Source organism: Tigriopus californicus, chromosome 9 (genome assembly GCF_007210705.1).
Source record: "Tigriopus californicus strain San Diego chromosome 9, Tcal_SD_v2.1, whole genome shotgun sequence".
Lineage (NCBI taxonomy): Eukaryota > Metazoa > Arthropoda > Copepoda > Harpacticoida > Harpacticidae > Tigriopus > Tigriopus californicus.
In genome coordinates this window covers 15316350-15336753 of record NC_081448.1, presented here as the reverse complement: position 1 = coordinate 15336753, position 20404 = coordinate 15316350, and the positions used below count along the sequence as shown (strand labels likewise).

The 20404-nt window shown below is 43.1% G+C and overlaps 1 protein-coding gene across 2 annotated transcripts in view; it reads left to right on the top strand.

Moving 5' to 3' along the window:
* The first annotated feature begins 4771 nt into the window (after positions 1–4771).
* LOC131887280 (cAMP-dependent protein kinase catalytic subunit 1-like) overlaps positions 4772–20404 on the top strand; it is a 68260-nt gene continuing 52627 nt past the window's right edge. Inside the window, exons 1-2 of one of the 2 annotated variants that reach the window (XM_059235848.1) lie at positions 4772–5722; positions 14183–14316. In XM_059235848.1, coding sequence (XP_059091831.1) covers positions 14238–14316 — 79 coding nt within the window. In that variant the 5' untranslated portion in view covers positions 4772–5722; positions 14183–14237. Of the gene's footprint in view, positions 5723–14066; positions 14317–20404 lie in introns of those variants that run through there. The other variant, XM_059235847.1, reaches the window with a different exon arrangement.

Below are 20404 nucleotides of genomic sequence, written 5' to 3'. Positions count from 1 at the left end.
TGGTCAAGGACCTCTACCAGATAACCGGAATTCTGACCATTCCCACCAACTACCAATTTTGTATCATCAGCGTAGGAAGAGATACTGACGTTCCTACTAACAAGCTTCTGAAGCGGAGCAATGAAGATGATGAAAAGGAGAGGACCCAAAATGGAACCCTGGGGAACACCCTACTTGACATCATGTATGTCACTAAGGGATGCCTTGACCTTACCCAATTGCTCCTTATCATAAATGAAACTTCTTAACCAATTGAGAACCGTGCCTTGGATCCCAATCTCATGGAGCCTGTTAACTAAAAGGCCATGATCTACCTTGTCAAAGACCGTGGCAAAGCCGAGATAAACTATATCCACCGATTCATCGCTCTCTAGTCCCTCAATAACCTGCTTTATATGTTCAATCAGTTGGGCAACCGTGCTAAAATGTGCTCGGAATCCATGCTGGCTAGGAGGAAGGACTTCATGAATATCAAGAAATTCAACAAGTTTGAACTTCATGATCTTCTCAAACACCTTCGCAATATTCGAAGTGAGAGAAATCGTCCTATAGTTACTGGGGAGCGACTTATCTCCCAACTTACAAATTAGAACAGCGTAAGCTAACTATAATGAAGAGGGAAACTTGCCCTGATCCAAGATGCAACGCATCAAGTACGAGAAAACAGGAGCGAGAACCAGTGAGCATCTCATCAGAAACTGAGATGTCACGCCATCAGGACCAGGAGAGCTCGAAACCCTCAAGTCCCTGATGGCCTCTGAAGCATCCTGATCTGTGACTACAAGATCATCTAAATGCTCAACTTGACAAGCCTTGCCAATCCCAACAAACTCATCAAAAGAGCATTGGACTGTTGCTCCTAAACTCAGTGGAGTTGAAAACACACTAGTGGACTGATCTTCAAGTATGTTGGCTATAGACTCTACATGGCCAACATATATAGCAAATATAGCAACAAAATTTGGAAGAAGACATTGTACTCACCTGCTTTTTATTCTAACAATCTTTATTTGTTATTGCATTTATCAACATAATATGATGAATGACTGAGAGTTGATCTGATCCGAAGTAGCCCGATCTGGCGGGAAATCCATGACCAGTCCAAATTTATAGAAGTCCACGGTACTTGAAACGTACCGGTCAACCAAAAAGATATCGAAGAGGAATGGATTTCTTGAATTCCGTGGTAAGTGAGTGGTAAAGCAACATTTTTTGAAGGGGATTGTCTCTTTCAGCTTTTTGATAATAAGAGGCAAGAAAGGCAATGCTGGGCATTCTAAGTCATAACGTTGACAATAGTCAATAGTCGAATGATGCTCAGCAATGTGCTGAAAATGAAATAAAAACCTCACCAAAAATCAACACCACGATGCAAAAAATGTAAACTTAAAACAAAAAACTGAAGTTTAAGAGCCATCTTGGAACTTTTGGTAAGGCTCTATGTACGTAAATGAAGACAATGGCGCTCCAAGACGCAAATGGTCACTTGATGGATTTGGTGAGACAAAAAGGCTTCATTGGAGGGATTCTCCGAGGACACAACTCAAATAATACAACTATTGAAGGGTGTTTGGATTTAGTTCTAGCACAGCAATGATGACCTGATGATTTATTTGAAGGAAGTGAATCTCTGATTCCTCAGCATCGAGAATGAATGGTCAAAAGATGAAAATTTCCTAATAGCTAAGATGAAAGGATTTGTTTTAACACCTAGTTTTTTAACAAATCAGGAGGGATCCTGTTAAGGTGTACCATTGTAGACAAGTGGCTTGAGAAATGAAGGGCTTCTTGAATTAAACGGAATATGTTGGGAATTGGTGTTAAAGAGTAGACTTGATGAAATTCACATGAAAAGATAAAAAAGTTTTTATTTCAGGTAGCAGCACAACTCGTACGAATAGTATCTTAATATTGGTTTAAGACACGTTTTTGCGAGACTCAAAATACTTTGTAAGTAACAGTTGGGCTTATGTGTTTTATGAGTGCATTGTTGAATTGCTTGATGTGAAGCCATGTGACTTTTTATATTACCATTACCCCCATCTTCCAAATAAATCAAGATTAACGACAGAGTTAATCAAAGAGGCAAATGTATCAATGAAAAAATCCTTTCCTCTCCAATACGTTTTAGCTAGTTTGTACATCTAAAGTACCACAGACTTCTAGAACCACGGAATGTGAAGGATCTCCCCCACAGATTAGTGTGCTTTGTTCAAAACAGATCTGAGTGCCTCTTCAGCATTTATTACTGAAATAAGAAACTTTCATCGTGGTAATGAAAGGTAGATCATTTTTATCGCATTTAGTAATAAGGTTATGTGTCTCAAAGTTGCATTGTTAAAAGTTCATACAATTGAACAAGAGGAGGCTGACGGTTCGAATCTTATTTGTCATTACGAAATCACTGACGACCTCTCACGAGTTCCGTTCCATGAGGTAGATTTTTTGAGAGCCCAAATTTGGCCAATTAAATTCTCCTGCCCAGATATTTTGCCTCATACTGAATGCCGATTTTGAACATGATGAATAATTTCTACGATACGAGATTTTCCCTTTAATTGTTAGTCCATATCTCCAGGAGTATGTGTAACGCGTACTTGAATTTTCTCAGCTGCTTTACAATAGCAGATTATAGGCACTCCAACTAAATTGACAGTGGAAAAAGGCCAGGAGCCGAAAGATGCCTCTTGATTGGAGTTTCTTACCACTTGAAAAGTGAGTCCTATAAGAGGCCCACCACCACCACCGTGGCGAGGACAGAGGGCCTCATCGTCCTCTTTCTTCTTGTAGTGGCTCTGGAAATGAATGCATAGCCTTAAACGAGTTGAATACGTTAACGTCCGGTGGCCTCCCAAGAGCGTGTGGTAGCCAAAGCTTGGTAGGCCCTCGGCATGACCGCCCAAGTTCTCAACTCCCACTCACTCGTTGCCTCGAAGGCTCAAGAGGAGGAAAAGAAGGAGCGGGAGAGAGTCCGCAGATTTCTGCACATTTGTCCCATGACACATGACATCCTCCCCCTCTCCCTTGTTTCTCTCTTCCGGTGGATCGGCCCACGTATCGTTCCCACTCTTTTCATCACGCCCCGACCGACGTCGTCCGTTCCATTGATGCCAAAATGGAACAGCCAAAGACGACGGAAGACGAAGTATGATGGGCCCAATTTGGGTTGGCGGGAATTCACCCTGCCGACGAATGTAAACCCACGAGGTTCGACCAAGGAATCCCTCCCTCCATCCCACTTTAGAGGCTTCTTCTTTTTCATTAGTATTCCGAAGTTTCTTTGACGTGACACATTCCGTGTGATGGAGAGAGTCATGAATCCCCGATGCACCAGCGACGGCGACAGCGGTGGACATGTACTCGTATGTCATGCTGGCTGGCAGAGCTCAAGAGAGACCCACCAAAAGGGAACGAGAAGAGAAGAAGACGAGCGAGAAGAGCGAGCGAGTGAGCGAGTGAGCGAGGCCAGAGGCTCGAGGATTCTCGTGGCCGAGAAAATGCGTCATGACGGAATAAAAGTCACTAACAGCGTCTCCTTCCCTCCCAAGGCCTCGTGGACCTACTGTTCGTATGAACAGGACTACGTCCTTGTGCTCTGTCTGGCTGTCTTTTTCTTTCCCTTTCTGTCCCCTTGTGTCAAGACTCGAGATCCAAGTTTCGGGTTCGGTTTCTCTCGCGGAGTGGATCTCAATCTCCGATCCGCATTTTTGCCCGGCCTCATTCCATTCCATACCAATGCTAGCGTTGGAACAGCGTGCATGAGTGCATGCGTGTTGGTGTCTGTGCTTGGGTGTTCGTTCGTGAGTAGTGGGTTACACGAAGGCCTCCTGCCCATTATAGCACCATTGTACCATCTCTAGACTGGTGTGTAAGTCGGGGGAAAATCCCCTTCAAAGAGTGAGCTGAAAGGTCTCAACTTGGCAACAAGCAGAAGAACAGAAGAAATAGGCGATCCAAGGTAAAGAAGGCCCAGAGTGTGAATGACGAGAGAAGCCTAGAAGTCAGAGGATACTCCACTAGAACTGGCAGGAACAGGAATATCCTCACTTCTTCGGCCAATTGGTGTCTCGTGGTCGGTCGGTCGGTTGGGCCCAATCAAGCTCTTGTAGGCCGACAATGGGCCCAACAGCAGTAAGGGTATGAGCATCAGCATCAACAACAACAATAATAATAATAAAATGAGCGAGAAACAACTTGGTGTTCCGCCAGAAACCCCTCGTCCATCTTGAGCATGCCTGAAAAGTACACTCCTCTTGCGCAAGAGTACCATCTCAGTCGCCAATGAAGAATACCCAGCAGTAGAAGATGATGTTGATGGTGAGGATGGCGAAGTCCGAGAAGAAGCCCAAGATTCCGAGGAAACCTACAACATAGAAACCCACAACGAGTGTGGCTGTCGTCCGGTTTGTAGTGGTGAAGTGATGGTGATGCTGGGATTGGTGGTGGCCCGAACTCTACCTACTATGAGTTGGATCTCGTAATACACATACAGGGTACCCAGGCCGACCCTTTGACGAGCTACACACGTACGTACATGCATGTAGTACTACTGCACCTCACCAGACCAAGGCGGCATAAGAGACGGATACATCTCAAACGAGAGAAATATAAGTCAAAGTGAGTCCAAGACGAACGAGGAGGCGTCATTTCAAGTCTCCAATCCATCCTGACGGAGAAGCCAAGTTGAAGTTGTTGTTGTTGTGGTTGTTGTTGTTATCGTGGTGGTAGTAGTAGTAGTAGTAGTAGTGTTGGTGGTGTGGCAAACGGAGAACAAGTGGTGCGTTGTGCAGGACTTGAACATCGTGTCCGTGGCAGTAGTTGAAGTTGTTGAATAGGCTCGTGGTGGCACATAACCTCAAGAAAGAAGCACTTCTCCTCATCTGAGGCCTCCTCGTCTCTCCCGACGCTCATGCTCACACACATATCACGGTGTGGACGGGGGCAACGTGCTTGTGGGCAGCCAATCCTATGGATGTGCAGTAGTGTTTACTACATGCAGTAGTATAGTAATGTAAACAAGAACAAGTGCGGGAGAGCCAGGTTCACGGAGAAGTCCAACGAGTCCCACCATTCAAACGCCCGGCGGTTCATCATCCCATGGCCCAAACGCACCGCCCTCACACTCGTCATCACCAACGCTAACACGAGTCATTAGCCAATCCGGATTCAGCCGTATTTGTGTGGAGAGTGCACGAAATCCTCATTCTTCTCTCCATTCACGAAAAGAGACATAGAGCCTCTTGAGGTTAGAGCTTCTTGCCTGTCCACTGCGATTGCCAGGCAAGTGTTAATAAAAGAATAATTGACTTTGGTCGATCATCATCATCATCAAATCTACCTCGGCCTTTGTTCTTGAGGAGACGTTCCGGGAAACCGCGCGCAACATCTCTCTGACTTGACCCATCTAGTAGTGCCTTGGTTGGATATTTGGCCTTTCATCCCGCCAGTGATAAAGTGTCCAGCCTTCATTCACCCTACTCGTTGTGCTGGCTTGACATGCCAACAAGTGCTTGGTGACCCTCAAGATATGAGTGGCATTTCCTAAGTTGAACTTACGCCTCCATCTCAGTCAGTCAAGTGTTGTGCCAGTGGAACAGTGCCAATAAGTCTCCCTTCAAGAGGCTCTCTTCTCCACGTGCCCCCAAAAGTGTTGTCCGAAGGTTTCTTCACTGACTGAGCGAGGATTGCATTGCGATTGCGATTGCGATTGCCAATAGTACCGGTAAGAAACTTCATTTGAGCATCCTAGCATTATTTTCTCGGTCCATCTGAGCTCCATCTAGAGCCTGCAAACGGTCGATCGGTCGGTCGATGGTGGCCAGAGTCCTCTTGTCAGAATGGATCAACTGATTTGTAGAATCAGGAAGCTTCTCTTGTCAAGTCTAGTTAGAGATGGGTCCGTGAAGGTTGTCGGGCTTTTGGATCTCCTCCAACCTTAAGTAGTTTGGCTTTTCTCCGCTAAACTAAAGTACATACGAGCGTACATCGCAATGGAAGGCGAGTCTTAAGAGTGAGCGCAAGGATAAGGCGATGTTGTGCTTGTATGCAGAAGGTTATTAAGCAATCGGAATGTCCCTCGAGATTGAATTTTTAATTAGAGATTGACTGCCCGTGATTAAGATCAGATCAAGTCGTCTGATTTCCTTACTATTCGTATTAAAATATGAAGGAGTTGGTTGTCTTTTACCTCTTCGAAGAATTGAAATTGGATCAGGTATCAAGAGCCGATTGCCGGTCGTTCGGTCGAGTTTCAGCTTACAAACATACGCACACACACACACACACACTCATTGGATTCATTCGACTCCTACTCACCCCGGCCGACTTCAAAAGTGATGATGATAATGAGAAGACTTATTTCTGCTTGATTCATTCGTTTTCATCCTGACATTATGTTCCTTCGAGTGCCCCTAATCACGATTCAGGTGAATGGGTTTCTTTCGCGAGCACTACACTATTTAACGCCCTTCGCAATCATGTTTTTCATCCGAAAACCGCGTGGTAACAAACACAAATACACACACACACACACTTGACTCGTTGGCTAGGTTACTATCTTATCAAGAGTGCCCAGAATAATGAACTTGTTACGATTAGATACTATTTACCTGGCCATTGGGCTACTGCATGGCCAGATCGCCCTTTCGTCTCTGTCCCAAAATTTAATTCACAGAGCCCTAACGTCTGACCAATCAGTGGCCATCAGGTTCAAATTCAGGCCTTTGATGCACTTCTTCAGGCTCAGAAAACCTCAAAATTAGGCCAAGAAGGACAATGAATATTCTTGCCATGATCCATTCACCTTCTCAAGAGTATTTGACCATCAGTTTTGGGCGGGACTCGTACCTTCCTTGGTCATGGCATGGCTTCTTCCTCGGAAGAAGAAAGACTATACAGAGAATATAATGCAATGCAACATAAAGCATACGTTTTGGCGACAAATGAGTGTGAAGACGGACAAAACAGCTCGCCAAATAAAAGCTACCACTTCACACAAAGTGGTGTTTCTAAGACGATCCAACTTTGGTCTGGATGGAAGTTGGCCATTCGGCCCGATTCATCCATTGTTTGAAGCCAACTAGTCGCTTCTTTGGAGAGCTGAGGAGTTAATTAGTTAGAAATGCATTCCAGACCTCTTTGCCCTTGAGAAACCGTCATTTCTCTCTCTGATTCGCTCCACACTCCATGATGTGAAAGCTTCGAAAAGTCTTAATACCAGCAGCCCTTTCCCCTGGACCTCCGTCCTCGAAGTAACCTCACCGGAAAAAAGTGACACGGCGACAAATTAAAGGTCAAGCACGACCACTGTACTCGTAGGTACACATACGTGCATCGTACATAGAGTACGTGCATAATAGCACGGTGTCGCATGAGCATTCCTTTGCCTTGTAAAACATGTAAAGCACAAATGCCCTGGATGAGACGAGACCTGATGATGACTCTCCTTGAGTGTGCATACGCATTCTGTCTGTTCAATGGTGGCCAGCCCCAACTTAATTTGAAACAGTCCCATTCGGAACGTGGAAACTGACAGTTCTGACACTGACATATGATTGCACAGCTTTTAACTAAAACTCTATCCATCCCTCATCATGCCAGCAGAACATGGGAATGAAAACCGAACAATTAGGAAGACCCCGTATTCCACTCTAGTTCAACGTACAATACTAGATGCCCCGTACATAAATTGCACATTTGCATTCGATGAAGAGCTCGTTCTTAAAAGAGAGTGATTTTCTTCAGTGACTGACTCGACTGCGAACCTTTCCTTCGTTGTTTAGGCCATTTGTACGAGGCATAATGAAGAGTCTGACAAGTTCCTTGGCTTGAAACATGCATAAACATTCACATTGATGACTCGATCGATCGTGAAGCGTTTTTTCCTGCCTTTTTACACCTACACGTCGGCCCGTTTCCCAATTTTCAAATTTGAAGATCCCAAAAATCAAATCCAGCTACTTCTGTCGATTTATTTTCACAATGCAGTGCTTGGCTGTTCCATCTTATCCGTAATCGCAGGTTGACGTGGCCCGAGGCAAATAATGGTATATTAAAGGCAAATCAGTGGCTATACATATATCTGTGTTTCCATGTCTGTTCCACGTTCCAGTAGAAACAGTTTCTGGAAAGCATCTCGTGCGGGCCTCAAGGCCTTCCTTGGGCTCATTTATTCTCTCTCTCTCTCTCTCTCTCCAACGACTTCTTCTGAACGCATTCCAGTAATGCATACGATTATTTGGGCAAGAATCCGCTTATTTATCTCCGCTGTTCCATTGGGAACAGGGTTGGAACAGATTTGGGCCAAAATGAGATTGGAAGTGATTTGTCGCGTTTTTCTTGTGTCGGGCCATCGAACAAAAGAGAATGTGACCGGTTGTATTCTTCACTTTGAATCAGATGAATAATCGCCCGTTATTGATTATGCGATGTACATAACCAGGTGAGAAAACTAGTGCGACTGATGGCCTTGGAGTTCAGAACAAGTTCTTAACAGCTCAATAAAAACTAGATTCATTTACTGTTTTCGAGACAAGCCTGGCTGGGATACCGTAGATGTGAGGGCTTAGAATTCGGAGAGGCATTTGTTCAAATATGAAATATTCGACTAAACAAATTTGTGCTGTATTCACTTGTGACTTCGAGTCCAATAAGAATCTCAAAGCGTTCTTTCAATCCATGTCTATGCTCATGTTGATTACAATGAGAAGTGGAGCAAATCCCTAAAGACCTGAACTGGTTTCCATGATTTCGCTCTTGAGCCAATAATCTTGACCAGACTTGCTCAACTGATCGATCCGGATGGGCTCTGAAGGAGCGACATCTCCATTTCTCTTATCATTAGAAATCCACCCCACCCCCAATGCATCCATGCTATGCCAAATAACAAACTGAGAAAAGCTGTTGAAATTCCCAAATCCACGGTTGAACAATGGCAAGTGAACCGATTGGATTACTGTTCAATTTAGCACAATGAAGCAATGAAACCCAAACCTGATTTTTAGCTGGCCATCAAATCTTGATTGCCACTCAACTGGATGAGCTGACAATCTCATTGGCTTGCTACATTCACAAGAGGATCGTGCTTGACTATTTCTCAACAGTTGTAATAGTGTTTGTAATCTTCGTAGGTGCTCGCCTGCCTCTCTGCTAAGTTCATGTCATCCGATAATGCTATATTTGACTAATTTCCCGTCTCACACATTTGTTAGAGAACGTGTAAAGCAATTATTGTATTTACCTGTCACCTTGCAATTTTGAACAGGACGAACTCCTCGATCATGTTATTTCCGGGACAATGAACCACTCGTGTTACTGATCCAATTGGGACATTGGAGCCTTACTACGAATGTCAGTGGAGTCATTGACGTTCAGAGAACACTCGGTGTTTCATTGAAGTAGTCTATGATTTCATTCGATCATCTTGAACCTAAAGTACGCTGAAACTTTTGCAAAGAAAAAAAAATCCTTGCCCATATTTGATTCAATTTCCTCTAAGATAAACAAGGAAGAATGATGTCAGCAAAATTTCTGAGTGATGTGTATAGTAGAAGCACTCTATTTATGTACACACGAAACGTTGAAATGACCACTAGACTTACCAATATCCATCTCATCTTGTTAAGATGTCGGGAAATTACTGTTGTGTTTGCTGTTAAGGCAATCTCATCGAGAGGTTACAGCTCCTTATTTATGGCAGAGGTTCATGGGCATTGACTAGAATAGTTCCGAGCATTGACTAGGTGAGCATATACTTAATATGAATATAATCATGTACTATGGTGACCAGGAGGATTAACTAGAGATGCTCGAATGTTGCCTGGAACAAAACAAAAAACATTACGTTAAAATTGAGATTGTATGAATAACAAAAAAGCATCTCCTTTTAACAATGAAAAGAAATTCGTTCCATTAAAAGTAAGGTTTCATTAATGGTCAAAAACTCACCACTTCAAGATTGAGACAGGGAGGCCAAGGTGTTCCGGGTATTAATCTAAACACCAATGGCAACAATAATAAAAATGTGACAATCAAAGACTAATACAAATTAGTCGAAAACCCAACTGATTGAGCATATGGAGCAGGTTATTGCAGGACTAGAGAGTCAGTCATGAGTCAGTTGATGAAGTTTATCTTGACTTTGCCAAGGCCTTTGACAAAGTAGATAAAAGGCTCTTAATTAGCATACTGCAAGAGATAGGGATCCCTTGGAAGGTTCTCAATTGCATAATGAGTTTCATTTGTGATCGAAAGCAAATAGTCGATCAACAGGAACCATACAAACTTAAACTGTATATCTTGAGTTCCTGCGACAAGAAATGAATGAGTCATTCATTCAAAAAAATAGTTAGGGATACGAGAGCCTTTAGTGGCACACGCAATGTCAAGTCGGGTGTTCCCCAAGGCCCCATTTTAGGCCCTCTCGTTTACCTCATCTTCATTGCGCCGCTTCAAAAACTTAGTATCACAGCCAATAGCTCTTCTTATGCTGACAGGCGAAGTTAGTTTCTGTCAGAAATGACTAGGTTTCCAGTAGCTTTGCAAAGGCCTAGATGGAGTATGTAGTCCTCCAAAATTATGGAAAGTTTGATGAGCAAATCCACTTGACCCTTCTTTTTTCTCAGGCTCCCTCATTGTACAATTTGCTCCTCTCAAATATTAGCAGTGAATATGGAAGTGGTGCTCCAATAGCATCTTTTAGCTCAGACTTACACACGTTTTTTACCAAGATTCTTGATTATCCCTACATTCAAGGGCCAGTCAGATCCGCCAACTCTGATTAGTTGGTGGATCAGATATTAGATAAATCCAAAGCTAAATGAGATATTTCATTTCTAACTGCAGGGGATTCCATTCCCCGTAGCCGTAAATAATTCCACAAGAAAAAAAAATTAATGCTCTCGTTTTAAAGTTGATAGCTTGAAAGCTCCAAACTCGGAGGTTATGAATGCTGATTAATTGATTGCTGAAATGTCCAGGTTTTCAAATACGTTTTTTGTGTTTAAGGGACGCAAAAGCATACTTTAAGTACCTCAGTTAAGTACATTAAGTCACTTAAAGTACATTAAAAAGTATCATTGTCCAAAACCTGACATAAAAATATAATTCGTACTCTTAACATTGCACTGATATGAAATTTCCCAAAAAAACATCTATTTAGCAGTTGCTTAGTTCTTAAAGCTTTGAAGTTGCGTTTTGCAATAAGATGGACGGGAAAACGACTTAACTCCAATTCAAGTTATTAGTTAAAGATAAGATTTCTTAAAACAAGTTCAAGTAGAAAATACTGTCTCTTAAAACTTATTCTGGTTGCTAAATTGCTGATCCTTTTTTCTTAGACATAAAAAGCTGCACTAGCCAGTATTGTATTTGTAAAATTACAAAGACACATCTGACAGTTCAATTTTCAAGGTTGTCACTCTATGCAGTCATTATTTTTTTATGTTATAGATACTTTTTTACTTAACGATAACAGAAAGCTGTCAAACTCCAAAATCAAAATTGATTACATGTAAAATTAATGATTGTGGCATTTCAATTGTGAAATATCTTTTTTCACTAACTTTTAAGTGATATTGCAAACTCCTGCTTCTGATTGGCTTCGTGTAATGCTTCATAAAAGTGAAACATTTTGATTTACTTTTAAAGCATTGAAAGCATAGTAATTTTCTTGACAATTGTTTGTAGACAATAACGGAGTGTTTGGAGCATATAACGAATAACCAAATTACATTTGAAGATGAATCTTTTTTTCACAAAAGTGGGTCCTTCTGTTGCTATAACAAAAAAAAACGCAATTGGAAATCTTGACACATATGCACATACGTGATGAGCACGTAATTTTTGAAAAGAGCCTCTGAGCTTTTTCAGGTGCTGCATATGACGTGCTAAAAGGCTATTTCTTTGTCTGGTGACGTCGATTCGAAATGATAGTAAGACTTTGTTGCACCCGCTACAGGCCTCTTTGGCTGAGGCCTTGACGAAACAATACATTCAATTATCATTTGCAGGCCAATGTTTCACAGTCGATTTTCCACTCCTTAACATGTTATTTCTGTCGTTGAAAGTCAAACAAGTTAATTGCAATCATGGTGCTATTAAATTCTCTCCTTTCCACTTTCGCGTTCAAACAAAAAAGCAAACCATTGCTTGACCCACTTTCAAGTCCTTTCTAAANGTTCAAACAAAAAAGCAAACCATTGCTTGACCCACTTTCAAGTCCTTTCTAAAAAAAAAACCTGTGGCTTCTATCGACAAAGACGCTTTTGGTCCCTTCAAACATGCAAATGAAACAGGTTTCTCCGCTACGGCTTTACTGCCCCTTACATGTCGACGTCGAGCTCTCATCGATCTTTTGAAAATTCAAAATACAAGTTATAAAAATATCACTCGCTCTGCCAACTGACGACGTAATGATTGGTCATTGCCAAGACTCTCAAATCGAATGTACGAGCAATCGAGTTCTCCAAGCTACCGAGTAATTCGGGAAATACGAGAAGAAGTCCAGCAAAGTCAGTTGAATTTTGGACACATGCAGTATACTTACTCCTCAGCGATGATACCCTGCCTAGTTCATTGAACACTCGACACAGGTCCAGACTTATGTATTACAGAAGTTTAGTGTTGCTTTCAATTCAAGCGATTACTAGACCAGACTAGATTGTCTCATACTTTCCCAAAAAGCCAAATAGCCGTAATTGATATACCGAGTCGTCCGAACTGTCAAGACTCACCTTCAATTCAATGAGAAATCACTGGCCTTTAATCACTTCAAAGGTGTTGCGGTTTGTGACCAGTTCAAGGAAGCACAGTTGTCACTGTCTTTGTTGCTAATTGATCAAGATCAATTAGATTGACCAAAATGTGAAAATCCCTTGGTAATGTCTTAAACGTTTTTTGGGTTGGCAAAGTTAACAACACTTGGTTAGATTTTGAAATCTAGTTTATCATGTTTGCATAACTCGAACGAAATCAACAATTCCCAAGAGGCCTAAAGGCCAGGTAGATTGCTATATTCTTTAGTTGCCTGAGAAATGCAAAGGGGCTGTAGAAATGCTGATTAGCTTTTGCCAATTACCACTACTCCACATAAGTTAGATGCAAAGATAATGAGGAGGAGGAATCTAAAATGAAATGACTCATAATAACGTAAAAAGTGGGATTTTGAACATTCATTTTTGCACAAGATGCTCCATAAGGTGTGGTGGTTTGACTTAAGTCGTAACTTATGAGTCAAACAAACAGTAACGTTACTGATTCTGACGGCTCAAATGGAAATTTAGATTTTGAATCTGAACTAAACATGCAAACAAGTTGGAGAGTAGCTGCCATAATCATTCATATGTAGAGCGAACACACGAAGTCGGTGACATGCCGACTATTTAACAAGCATTAGTGCTTTGATCCAATTTTGTGGCTAGTCCAGCAAATCCTTGACTGATGCCCGTATCATCGTATTCCTAGGATTTAATTCAGCTTTGCTTTGATGAGCAAGTATGTGGACTTGTCCGATGTAAAGCTGCCAGGAGGGACTCTATGTTTGCCTGTCATTCAATTGAACTGATAACACTTTTAGCCACCTCATTCTCATCCTCATGGATGCCCATTACCAGTTGAACTGGACTGCACTCGTCAACTCATACAGATGCCCATCATCCTCGTGAATGATCGTCGTTCTCGTCGCCAAGTGGCCACAAGGGCGATCAAGTCCCCCCATCCCATGTACATGCACCTGCAGTAAATAGTAAGAGTTCAAAAACTATAGACACGGCATATCTGAAGGGCTGCTTTTGCAAGTGGGGTTGGTGGTGGATTTATCATTGGGTTCATTCTTTCACATGCTTGTGCCTGCTAACTAGGCTAATGTACCCAAGAGCAGGGCGCACATTATTATTATTATCATCGTGTACACGTACTGTACCTAGGTATGCTAGGGCCCGAGCTTTATCTCCAGAAACTCATATTATGACAGGGCTTTGATTTAAATCCCTCGATAAACTCGAGAGTTCAATAGAGGGTTCTTGGTGTGCGCATGAGTGTGCGTGTGTGCGTGTAGGACTCGACTCAATGTGAAAGACAGACGACCGATAGAAGGACAGAAGAGATCAGTAGTGACATTCCATCACCGGGGATTGTGGTGATTTGTGTGCTATGGAACTATCAATCTAGTGTCTTCCTTTTTCAGGTTTGAACCCGTGCCAACAGCGTGGTTTACGCGTCGATTAACGAGTATCTCTCGCATGGACGATTTTAAGCAACTCCCCATCATGAGAAAATTATTCACCAAGAAGAAGAAACATCAACAGGATGTGCAAATAGGTAAGTGCTACCAACCTACAACCGGTATTATCATCTCGTGTATACAGTGGAGAGGGATTGGTTGGGCTGGGCCAGTCGGCCGGCCACATCCATAAGCGCCATTGGCCGTTGTACTTTGAGTATGAGAAGCAGTTTTCTCATTGGAAGCTGAAAAGGGTTCAGCGATATCAGCTGTTGAGCGCCCGGGGGATAACTCGTAGGTCTCATATGGAATTGGGGGATTTGTTTTGGGGCTAGTTTTCACATGTATGTTCTATACAAATGGCTGTTGGTCAAAATGATCAATGGGTCATGGTATACGTGCTCCCTTCTGAAAGGCATCTTCTCGTGGCGATTAATGAAGTCCTGTGCCACAAGAACAGTTATATTTGCTGTTACTTGGCAATGGGCCGGCGAGTCCTCATATTTTGGCAGGCACGATTCTGGTGTTCCACGTTCCCACGAATAGTGGACGACAGTATGTGCTGACACATGTTTCATATCTAAAGTACATGTACCTTTGGGTAACTTTGGGTGGGCGGGGAGAGAGACGAAAAAAAGGAGATTGCGGCACCGCCTTTGGTTAACCAACCATAGTTTGAAATCACCATGAGCAAGCATAAGCTTAATATTTTCACGACTAGCCTCTGCCTAAAGTACACCTTTTGCTTTTTTATGCTGTTGTTACGGATCCCAAATAAAAGCCAGCCCTTAAGAACCTAGGATTTTCGAGTGAGGACTGCCACCTTACGAATGGCTGGAAAGTGGAAATTTCTGCTTACCAAATAGACCTCGTTCAAGAATTCGAGTTATGCACTGCAAATAGTAAAACAGTATCAAAATCTTAAGTGCGCTGGATGCATTTTAAATGACCTCAATCGTTAAGTTTGAAATAAGTAAAATGCAAGACTGTAAGTCTCACAGTCAGGGTTTCCACGCCCACCTATGATTACACTTGAGTACGTTTCGTCCTTGAAACCTTAACTTGAAGGTTGATACTTGCGGTGGGGTCCCTCTTCTCGTAACAACCATAATGACATGGCATGCCACAACTTTTTGTCAATGAGAATTCCAAATAACATGCCATCATCATCCTCAACAACAACAACAGCAACAACATCAGCAGCAGTAACAGCAGCACTTACAACAAAACAAGACCAAGAGGTATTTAGGTGTCCCCGGGGCTTGGGTCTGGAACATTCATGTGGAGAAAATCCGAACTCGATGATTTCAATTAATGAGAACGCACATCAGAGATGTCAGAGATGTGCATGTCCCACGTTCCTTCCCACTCAGATGCTAGAGAATAAATGGCATTGACTTGGAATAATTGAATAGGAGAGGTGCTACAACAACCAACCAAAATACATCCATACAAATGACGTTTAACTATGTAGTCTTGGTATTAAATTCGAACTTCCAAGGACGATGGACAATTTAAGAGTTGTGTAAACCAAACGTATTTACTTTATAACATGTTCTGACATGTGCGTGTGGGTGTGGGTGTGTTCTCCCGTAGAGATAAACAATGTGTGGAGAGATAACTCATATTTAAATTGTTTGAATGGGCTGGTCTACGTGAATCATTGAAAATAGTTTGCATAAAAATTACTCAGCGCAGTATTGGACCATAACATTTAAGGCTTGGAAAGGAAAGTTGTTTGTTTCAATAGGAAGAGGTTATGTAAGCAATTGTCAAGATATAGTAGTACTTTGCAGCCATTCATATTGGCCGTTCAAAGTTTGAGATGGCCACATGGTTGATTAAGCGGGTCACCGGGGAAAAAAATAAATCTTGCCCGGAAAGAAAGAAGCCAATTCACTCAACTTACTTTTCAGCTGAGATTTTGGTCCACATTCCAATTCAAAATGGGTTGTTGCAATAACCTGAAGTTAACAAACGCAATCTCGTTGAATTCTTAGGTAATTAGTTTGAACGTTGACTAATCTTACGAGCATTATTCTGACTTCCATCGAGTAAGCATCAACGCTAATCTCGTAGCTATTTCAAAATGTGTTCAAATACGACGCAACAAATATAGATTAGACTTCGATTCTAAAATTATTAGTGACTGTTTTGCCTGACTGTGCATCTTCATTTTTTCCAAGTAGTGCGAGACTGAGAGTGAGTCCATCGACCCTTTGGTCCTTGGATGCTTGCCTCCATAATAGCTGTTTTAATCAAGGATTGATGCAGTACATGATATAAAAGATCTATTCAGCTTGAAGAAGTGTCTTAGCCACCTTGGAAGCCAGGTTCAAACCACATGCGCATACATTCTACGTATATTCTGTAGTCGGCAAAAGGAACCCAAAGCACCAGGTTTTCTGGTTAGGGAAGGTTTCGATGTCTGGATCTTATTTGGGAAAGCTCACTTTCAAGGTCACGTCCCATCTTCTGGCCAAACGTTGTGTCACTAACACTAGCAGAGCGCGAGCTAATAGTAGTAATAATAATAGAATAGAAGGCATCTGCCTCCACATTAGTTCGGACAATTCATGCTCTCGCCAACAATAGGAGGCTCCTCATTCCCAGAGACTTTGACACTTAAAGTGAGATAATAAAACCTCGGAATTTCTCGCCGTTTGTGCTTGCCTTTATTGAAGGAAAGACAGATCCTAGAGAACTTTAGAACTTCAACAGCCAAGAAGGAGGAGAAGAGGAGGTGAAAAACTTTGCTCATTCGCTCTTGGCTTCCCCATTTTCAAGGCTGGAGCTGGGCCCCCCAAGTTCGTTCAGTTTGAGAGTCATAAACGAGCCCCATTGGACTGAATTGGCTATCAAGATCACCCGTTTGAAAAACACATTTCACAAGTTCGCAAGCTCAGTCAGTGGAACATTGGCTCGAAAGCACCTCCAGAGTGGCTTAGATGGCATTTCAAGTTGGTTCCACATCGCGAAAGGCGGTCCAATCGCCTCTCATTTACCCAATTAGGAATGAAAACATTGCCTCAGACGAGGCACTCATATCTCTCACAAGAGTTCCTGCATTTTATGTCATCCTTCTATCACAATTGATGAAGGGATATACGTATAGAAACCTTTTGGGTGTGAGCCTCATGGGAGGGCGCGTTCCCCCTAATAACTTGCGGTAAAAAGGTTGGTTCCATTTTCCTGTTTGGTGACGGCATGATGTCGCCTTAATAGTCATTTCCCTTTCCTGTATGACCCAACCCACATCCATCCGTTGTAGACTTGCCAAGGAGCACGATAACTCCGTGGAATTGTGTGAAGCCTTCATCACTTTTCTGGCTTCAGCGTCACGCTGTCCTTGGACGAAACCTCGTGGCCTTTCTTTCCCAACCGTAGCCTGTGCGCTTCAAAGGGAATGTGGTTCACCCTGACTTGAAATTGATTCCAAGCGACGGAAGCTTAAACCTCAAATCTCGAGCCGACCTTGCATGCTTCCATGAAAAGATCTTTTCAACTTGGCTGAATTTGTGATCCCGATCTAAGCCAACTGGTTCGTTCCATACATTCACACATACATAGTTACATACATACGCAGACCGCTCACGTCAATGCGCGTCTCGAGGTCTCTTCACGTTGGTCTGTATATATTGCCACAACCGGCGCCCATTTACTGTGAGGGCAATTCTTCGTGTCGTTGGTTGCCAAACGGCCATGAGATCATATCTTCAAATTGCTTTAGTGATCCAGGATCCAGGATCCCATTTTCCGTCCTTGCACGCAAGTTCATCCACCTTTCCATCCGTGTCCAAAGAAAGCGATTGGTTGGCAGATCGATCTAGACTGAGCTGGGTTGGAATGGACTGTGGTAGTGCTAACGACCGAATCTTTTAGAGTTCATTTCCGAAAGCGGTGAACAACCGATCATTTTAGTAGTGATCATGCATGACCTTCAGACTGCTGAAGCTGTGCCGCTTAATCAGATCAGAAAAGACGGATCGATGAAAATGAAATATGCCCTGAAGCATGTGTAAGTACCTACATGGATGGAACACATTTTACCAGCAAGGACTCGGCTAGGGAGGACGAGGGGGACAGGGAGTCAAACAGCTAGTCAATGAACCAACCGCTTTGACAGCTGTCGGGATCGAGGAACGCCAATGACAGTCTGACAGGTCCGAATCGAGTGGATGACATGGCAGCTCGTGCTCTGCGTCTTTCGCTATCCGTGTAGATGTCCTTGAAGGCCAATTTGGTCTTACCATCCTGGTCGACGAGGATGCAGAGAAACTCTCGTGACGCCGACGCCGCTGGAGTGCTCCTACTTGTCGACTTGCCTTGAGCCACGCACACGGTCAGGCGAGAGCCCTTTCCGTCTCATCAAGCCCGCCGATGGCTCTCGCTCGACCCAGTACGATTCGTACTCTTCATAATCGGAGTCTTTTAGCTCACCCCAACTCTTAGAGATGGCGCTAGTAGGAGCTTGGCTAATCCCAGGAATGAAGTCACGAAACCTAGTATAATGCGTGGATTGCTAATCGCTTGTTTGCCTTCAGACCAAATTCACCAAACCTCTCATTCGCTCATTCCCATCTCCTTTTGTACACTGCAAAGCCTCGTAGTTGCCACCAAAAACAAAGTTTTATTTGGAAACCAATCTTAGTACTCAAAGATTGGGGTGATGTGGTTGGTCTTTTGGTTCTAAAGTACAAATACTTTTAAGAATGGTAGGTTACTAGTTCTTTTTCCGCCGGAAAAACCAAGGACCTTCTGATCTCTCTACTCTTGCTTGGGAATCCATCCACATTCAATTGAAAGTTTCACAAAGTGAGCTTGGGAATAAGGAGCAAAAGGTTACAGGTTCGGAGACTCGTTCTGGTGGAATGCGAAAATGGTGAAATGACAGAAGTAAGCGCCGCTCTGCTCTTTGTTGAAAGTCCTACTGGCCTTGATGGATTGACACTGGGAGAGATTCAACCTTAGGGAAGACTCAACAAGCCAATCTTTCCAAAGAGTCGGATGTGGTGGACTCAAGAGGTAACAGAAGAGGAGTAAAGCCAGAGTTCCTGAAGGAAACCGGCTTAAGAAATAGCTAGCATGGCAACTATTTTTATCCCTGAGCTGTACGACCTGAGTGGAGGTTTTCTCTCGAAAGGGAACATGATTAATTTGGATCCCTAGGGCTTGTTCCATATCCTGGTATCGTCACTCATAAGTAATTTGTCTTTTTTCGAGACTAGGGAGTGCAGCAGTAAAGCATGAGGGAAATCGATCCCTCAGAACAAAACTCAAGGGTGCAGTCAGCTTCTATTCTTAGGCGTCATTGATCCAAGATTGGTACCAAATTTCTCTCCTCCAGCCTCAATTGCTCTTCAGAAAGACAATTAGTAGAAGGAAAGATTCGGAACATTTAAGGACCTTTCCCCTTCCTCATGTGTCGCCCCTGGAAGAGTACCAATTTGAGCACCAATAGTGAGCCAGAGCTAAAAAGGGATTCAATAGAATGGGAAGGCAAGGTGTCCACAAGACTGTTCCGATGTGTTCCATTGCCCTCAAGGACGAGTGAAGGCCATTAGCCGCCCTCCCCTCTCCCCTTCACCAATGGAGACTGGAACAGGAGTAGTAGCTGGAGGACATGCATTGGAACTGGTAGGAAGTACTTGGCCATGCTTTTGGGCGTCGCACTACTTGAAAGGTGTGCACACACCCTGGTCGACCGACCGTGTCCAAGTCCACCACGAACGACCAGCCACTGGTGGGCGCAAACCTCCCACGTAATCAGGGACCATCGTGTGGCCGTCGTGGCGGAGTTCGCTCATGCTGGCATGAGTTACTTGACATGGAGAGAAATCCACTTTAAGATCCTTGTTCCATCACTTCTAGAGAGAAAAAGAGAAAGAGAGAGAGAGAGAGAGAAAGAATTGCAGAGAGTGAGGCCGCGCTTCCAACGCGCTTCTGTTGTGGCGTTAGCCCGCCATAAAGCTACCTTTGAAGTAAGGTGAGAGATGGAATACTTGATTCGAATATCGATATGGTGATGGTGAACTCAAGGGTGTCAAAACAACTGCGCTCGAAAGACCAATGGCAGAATTAGAATCCATAATGCCTGAAGAACACTCTCCTTACAAATTCAAGCCAGAAGCATCCTGATCAAAGTCTGAACCATGCAGGTTGATTAGCAACGACATTTTCAGTCAG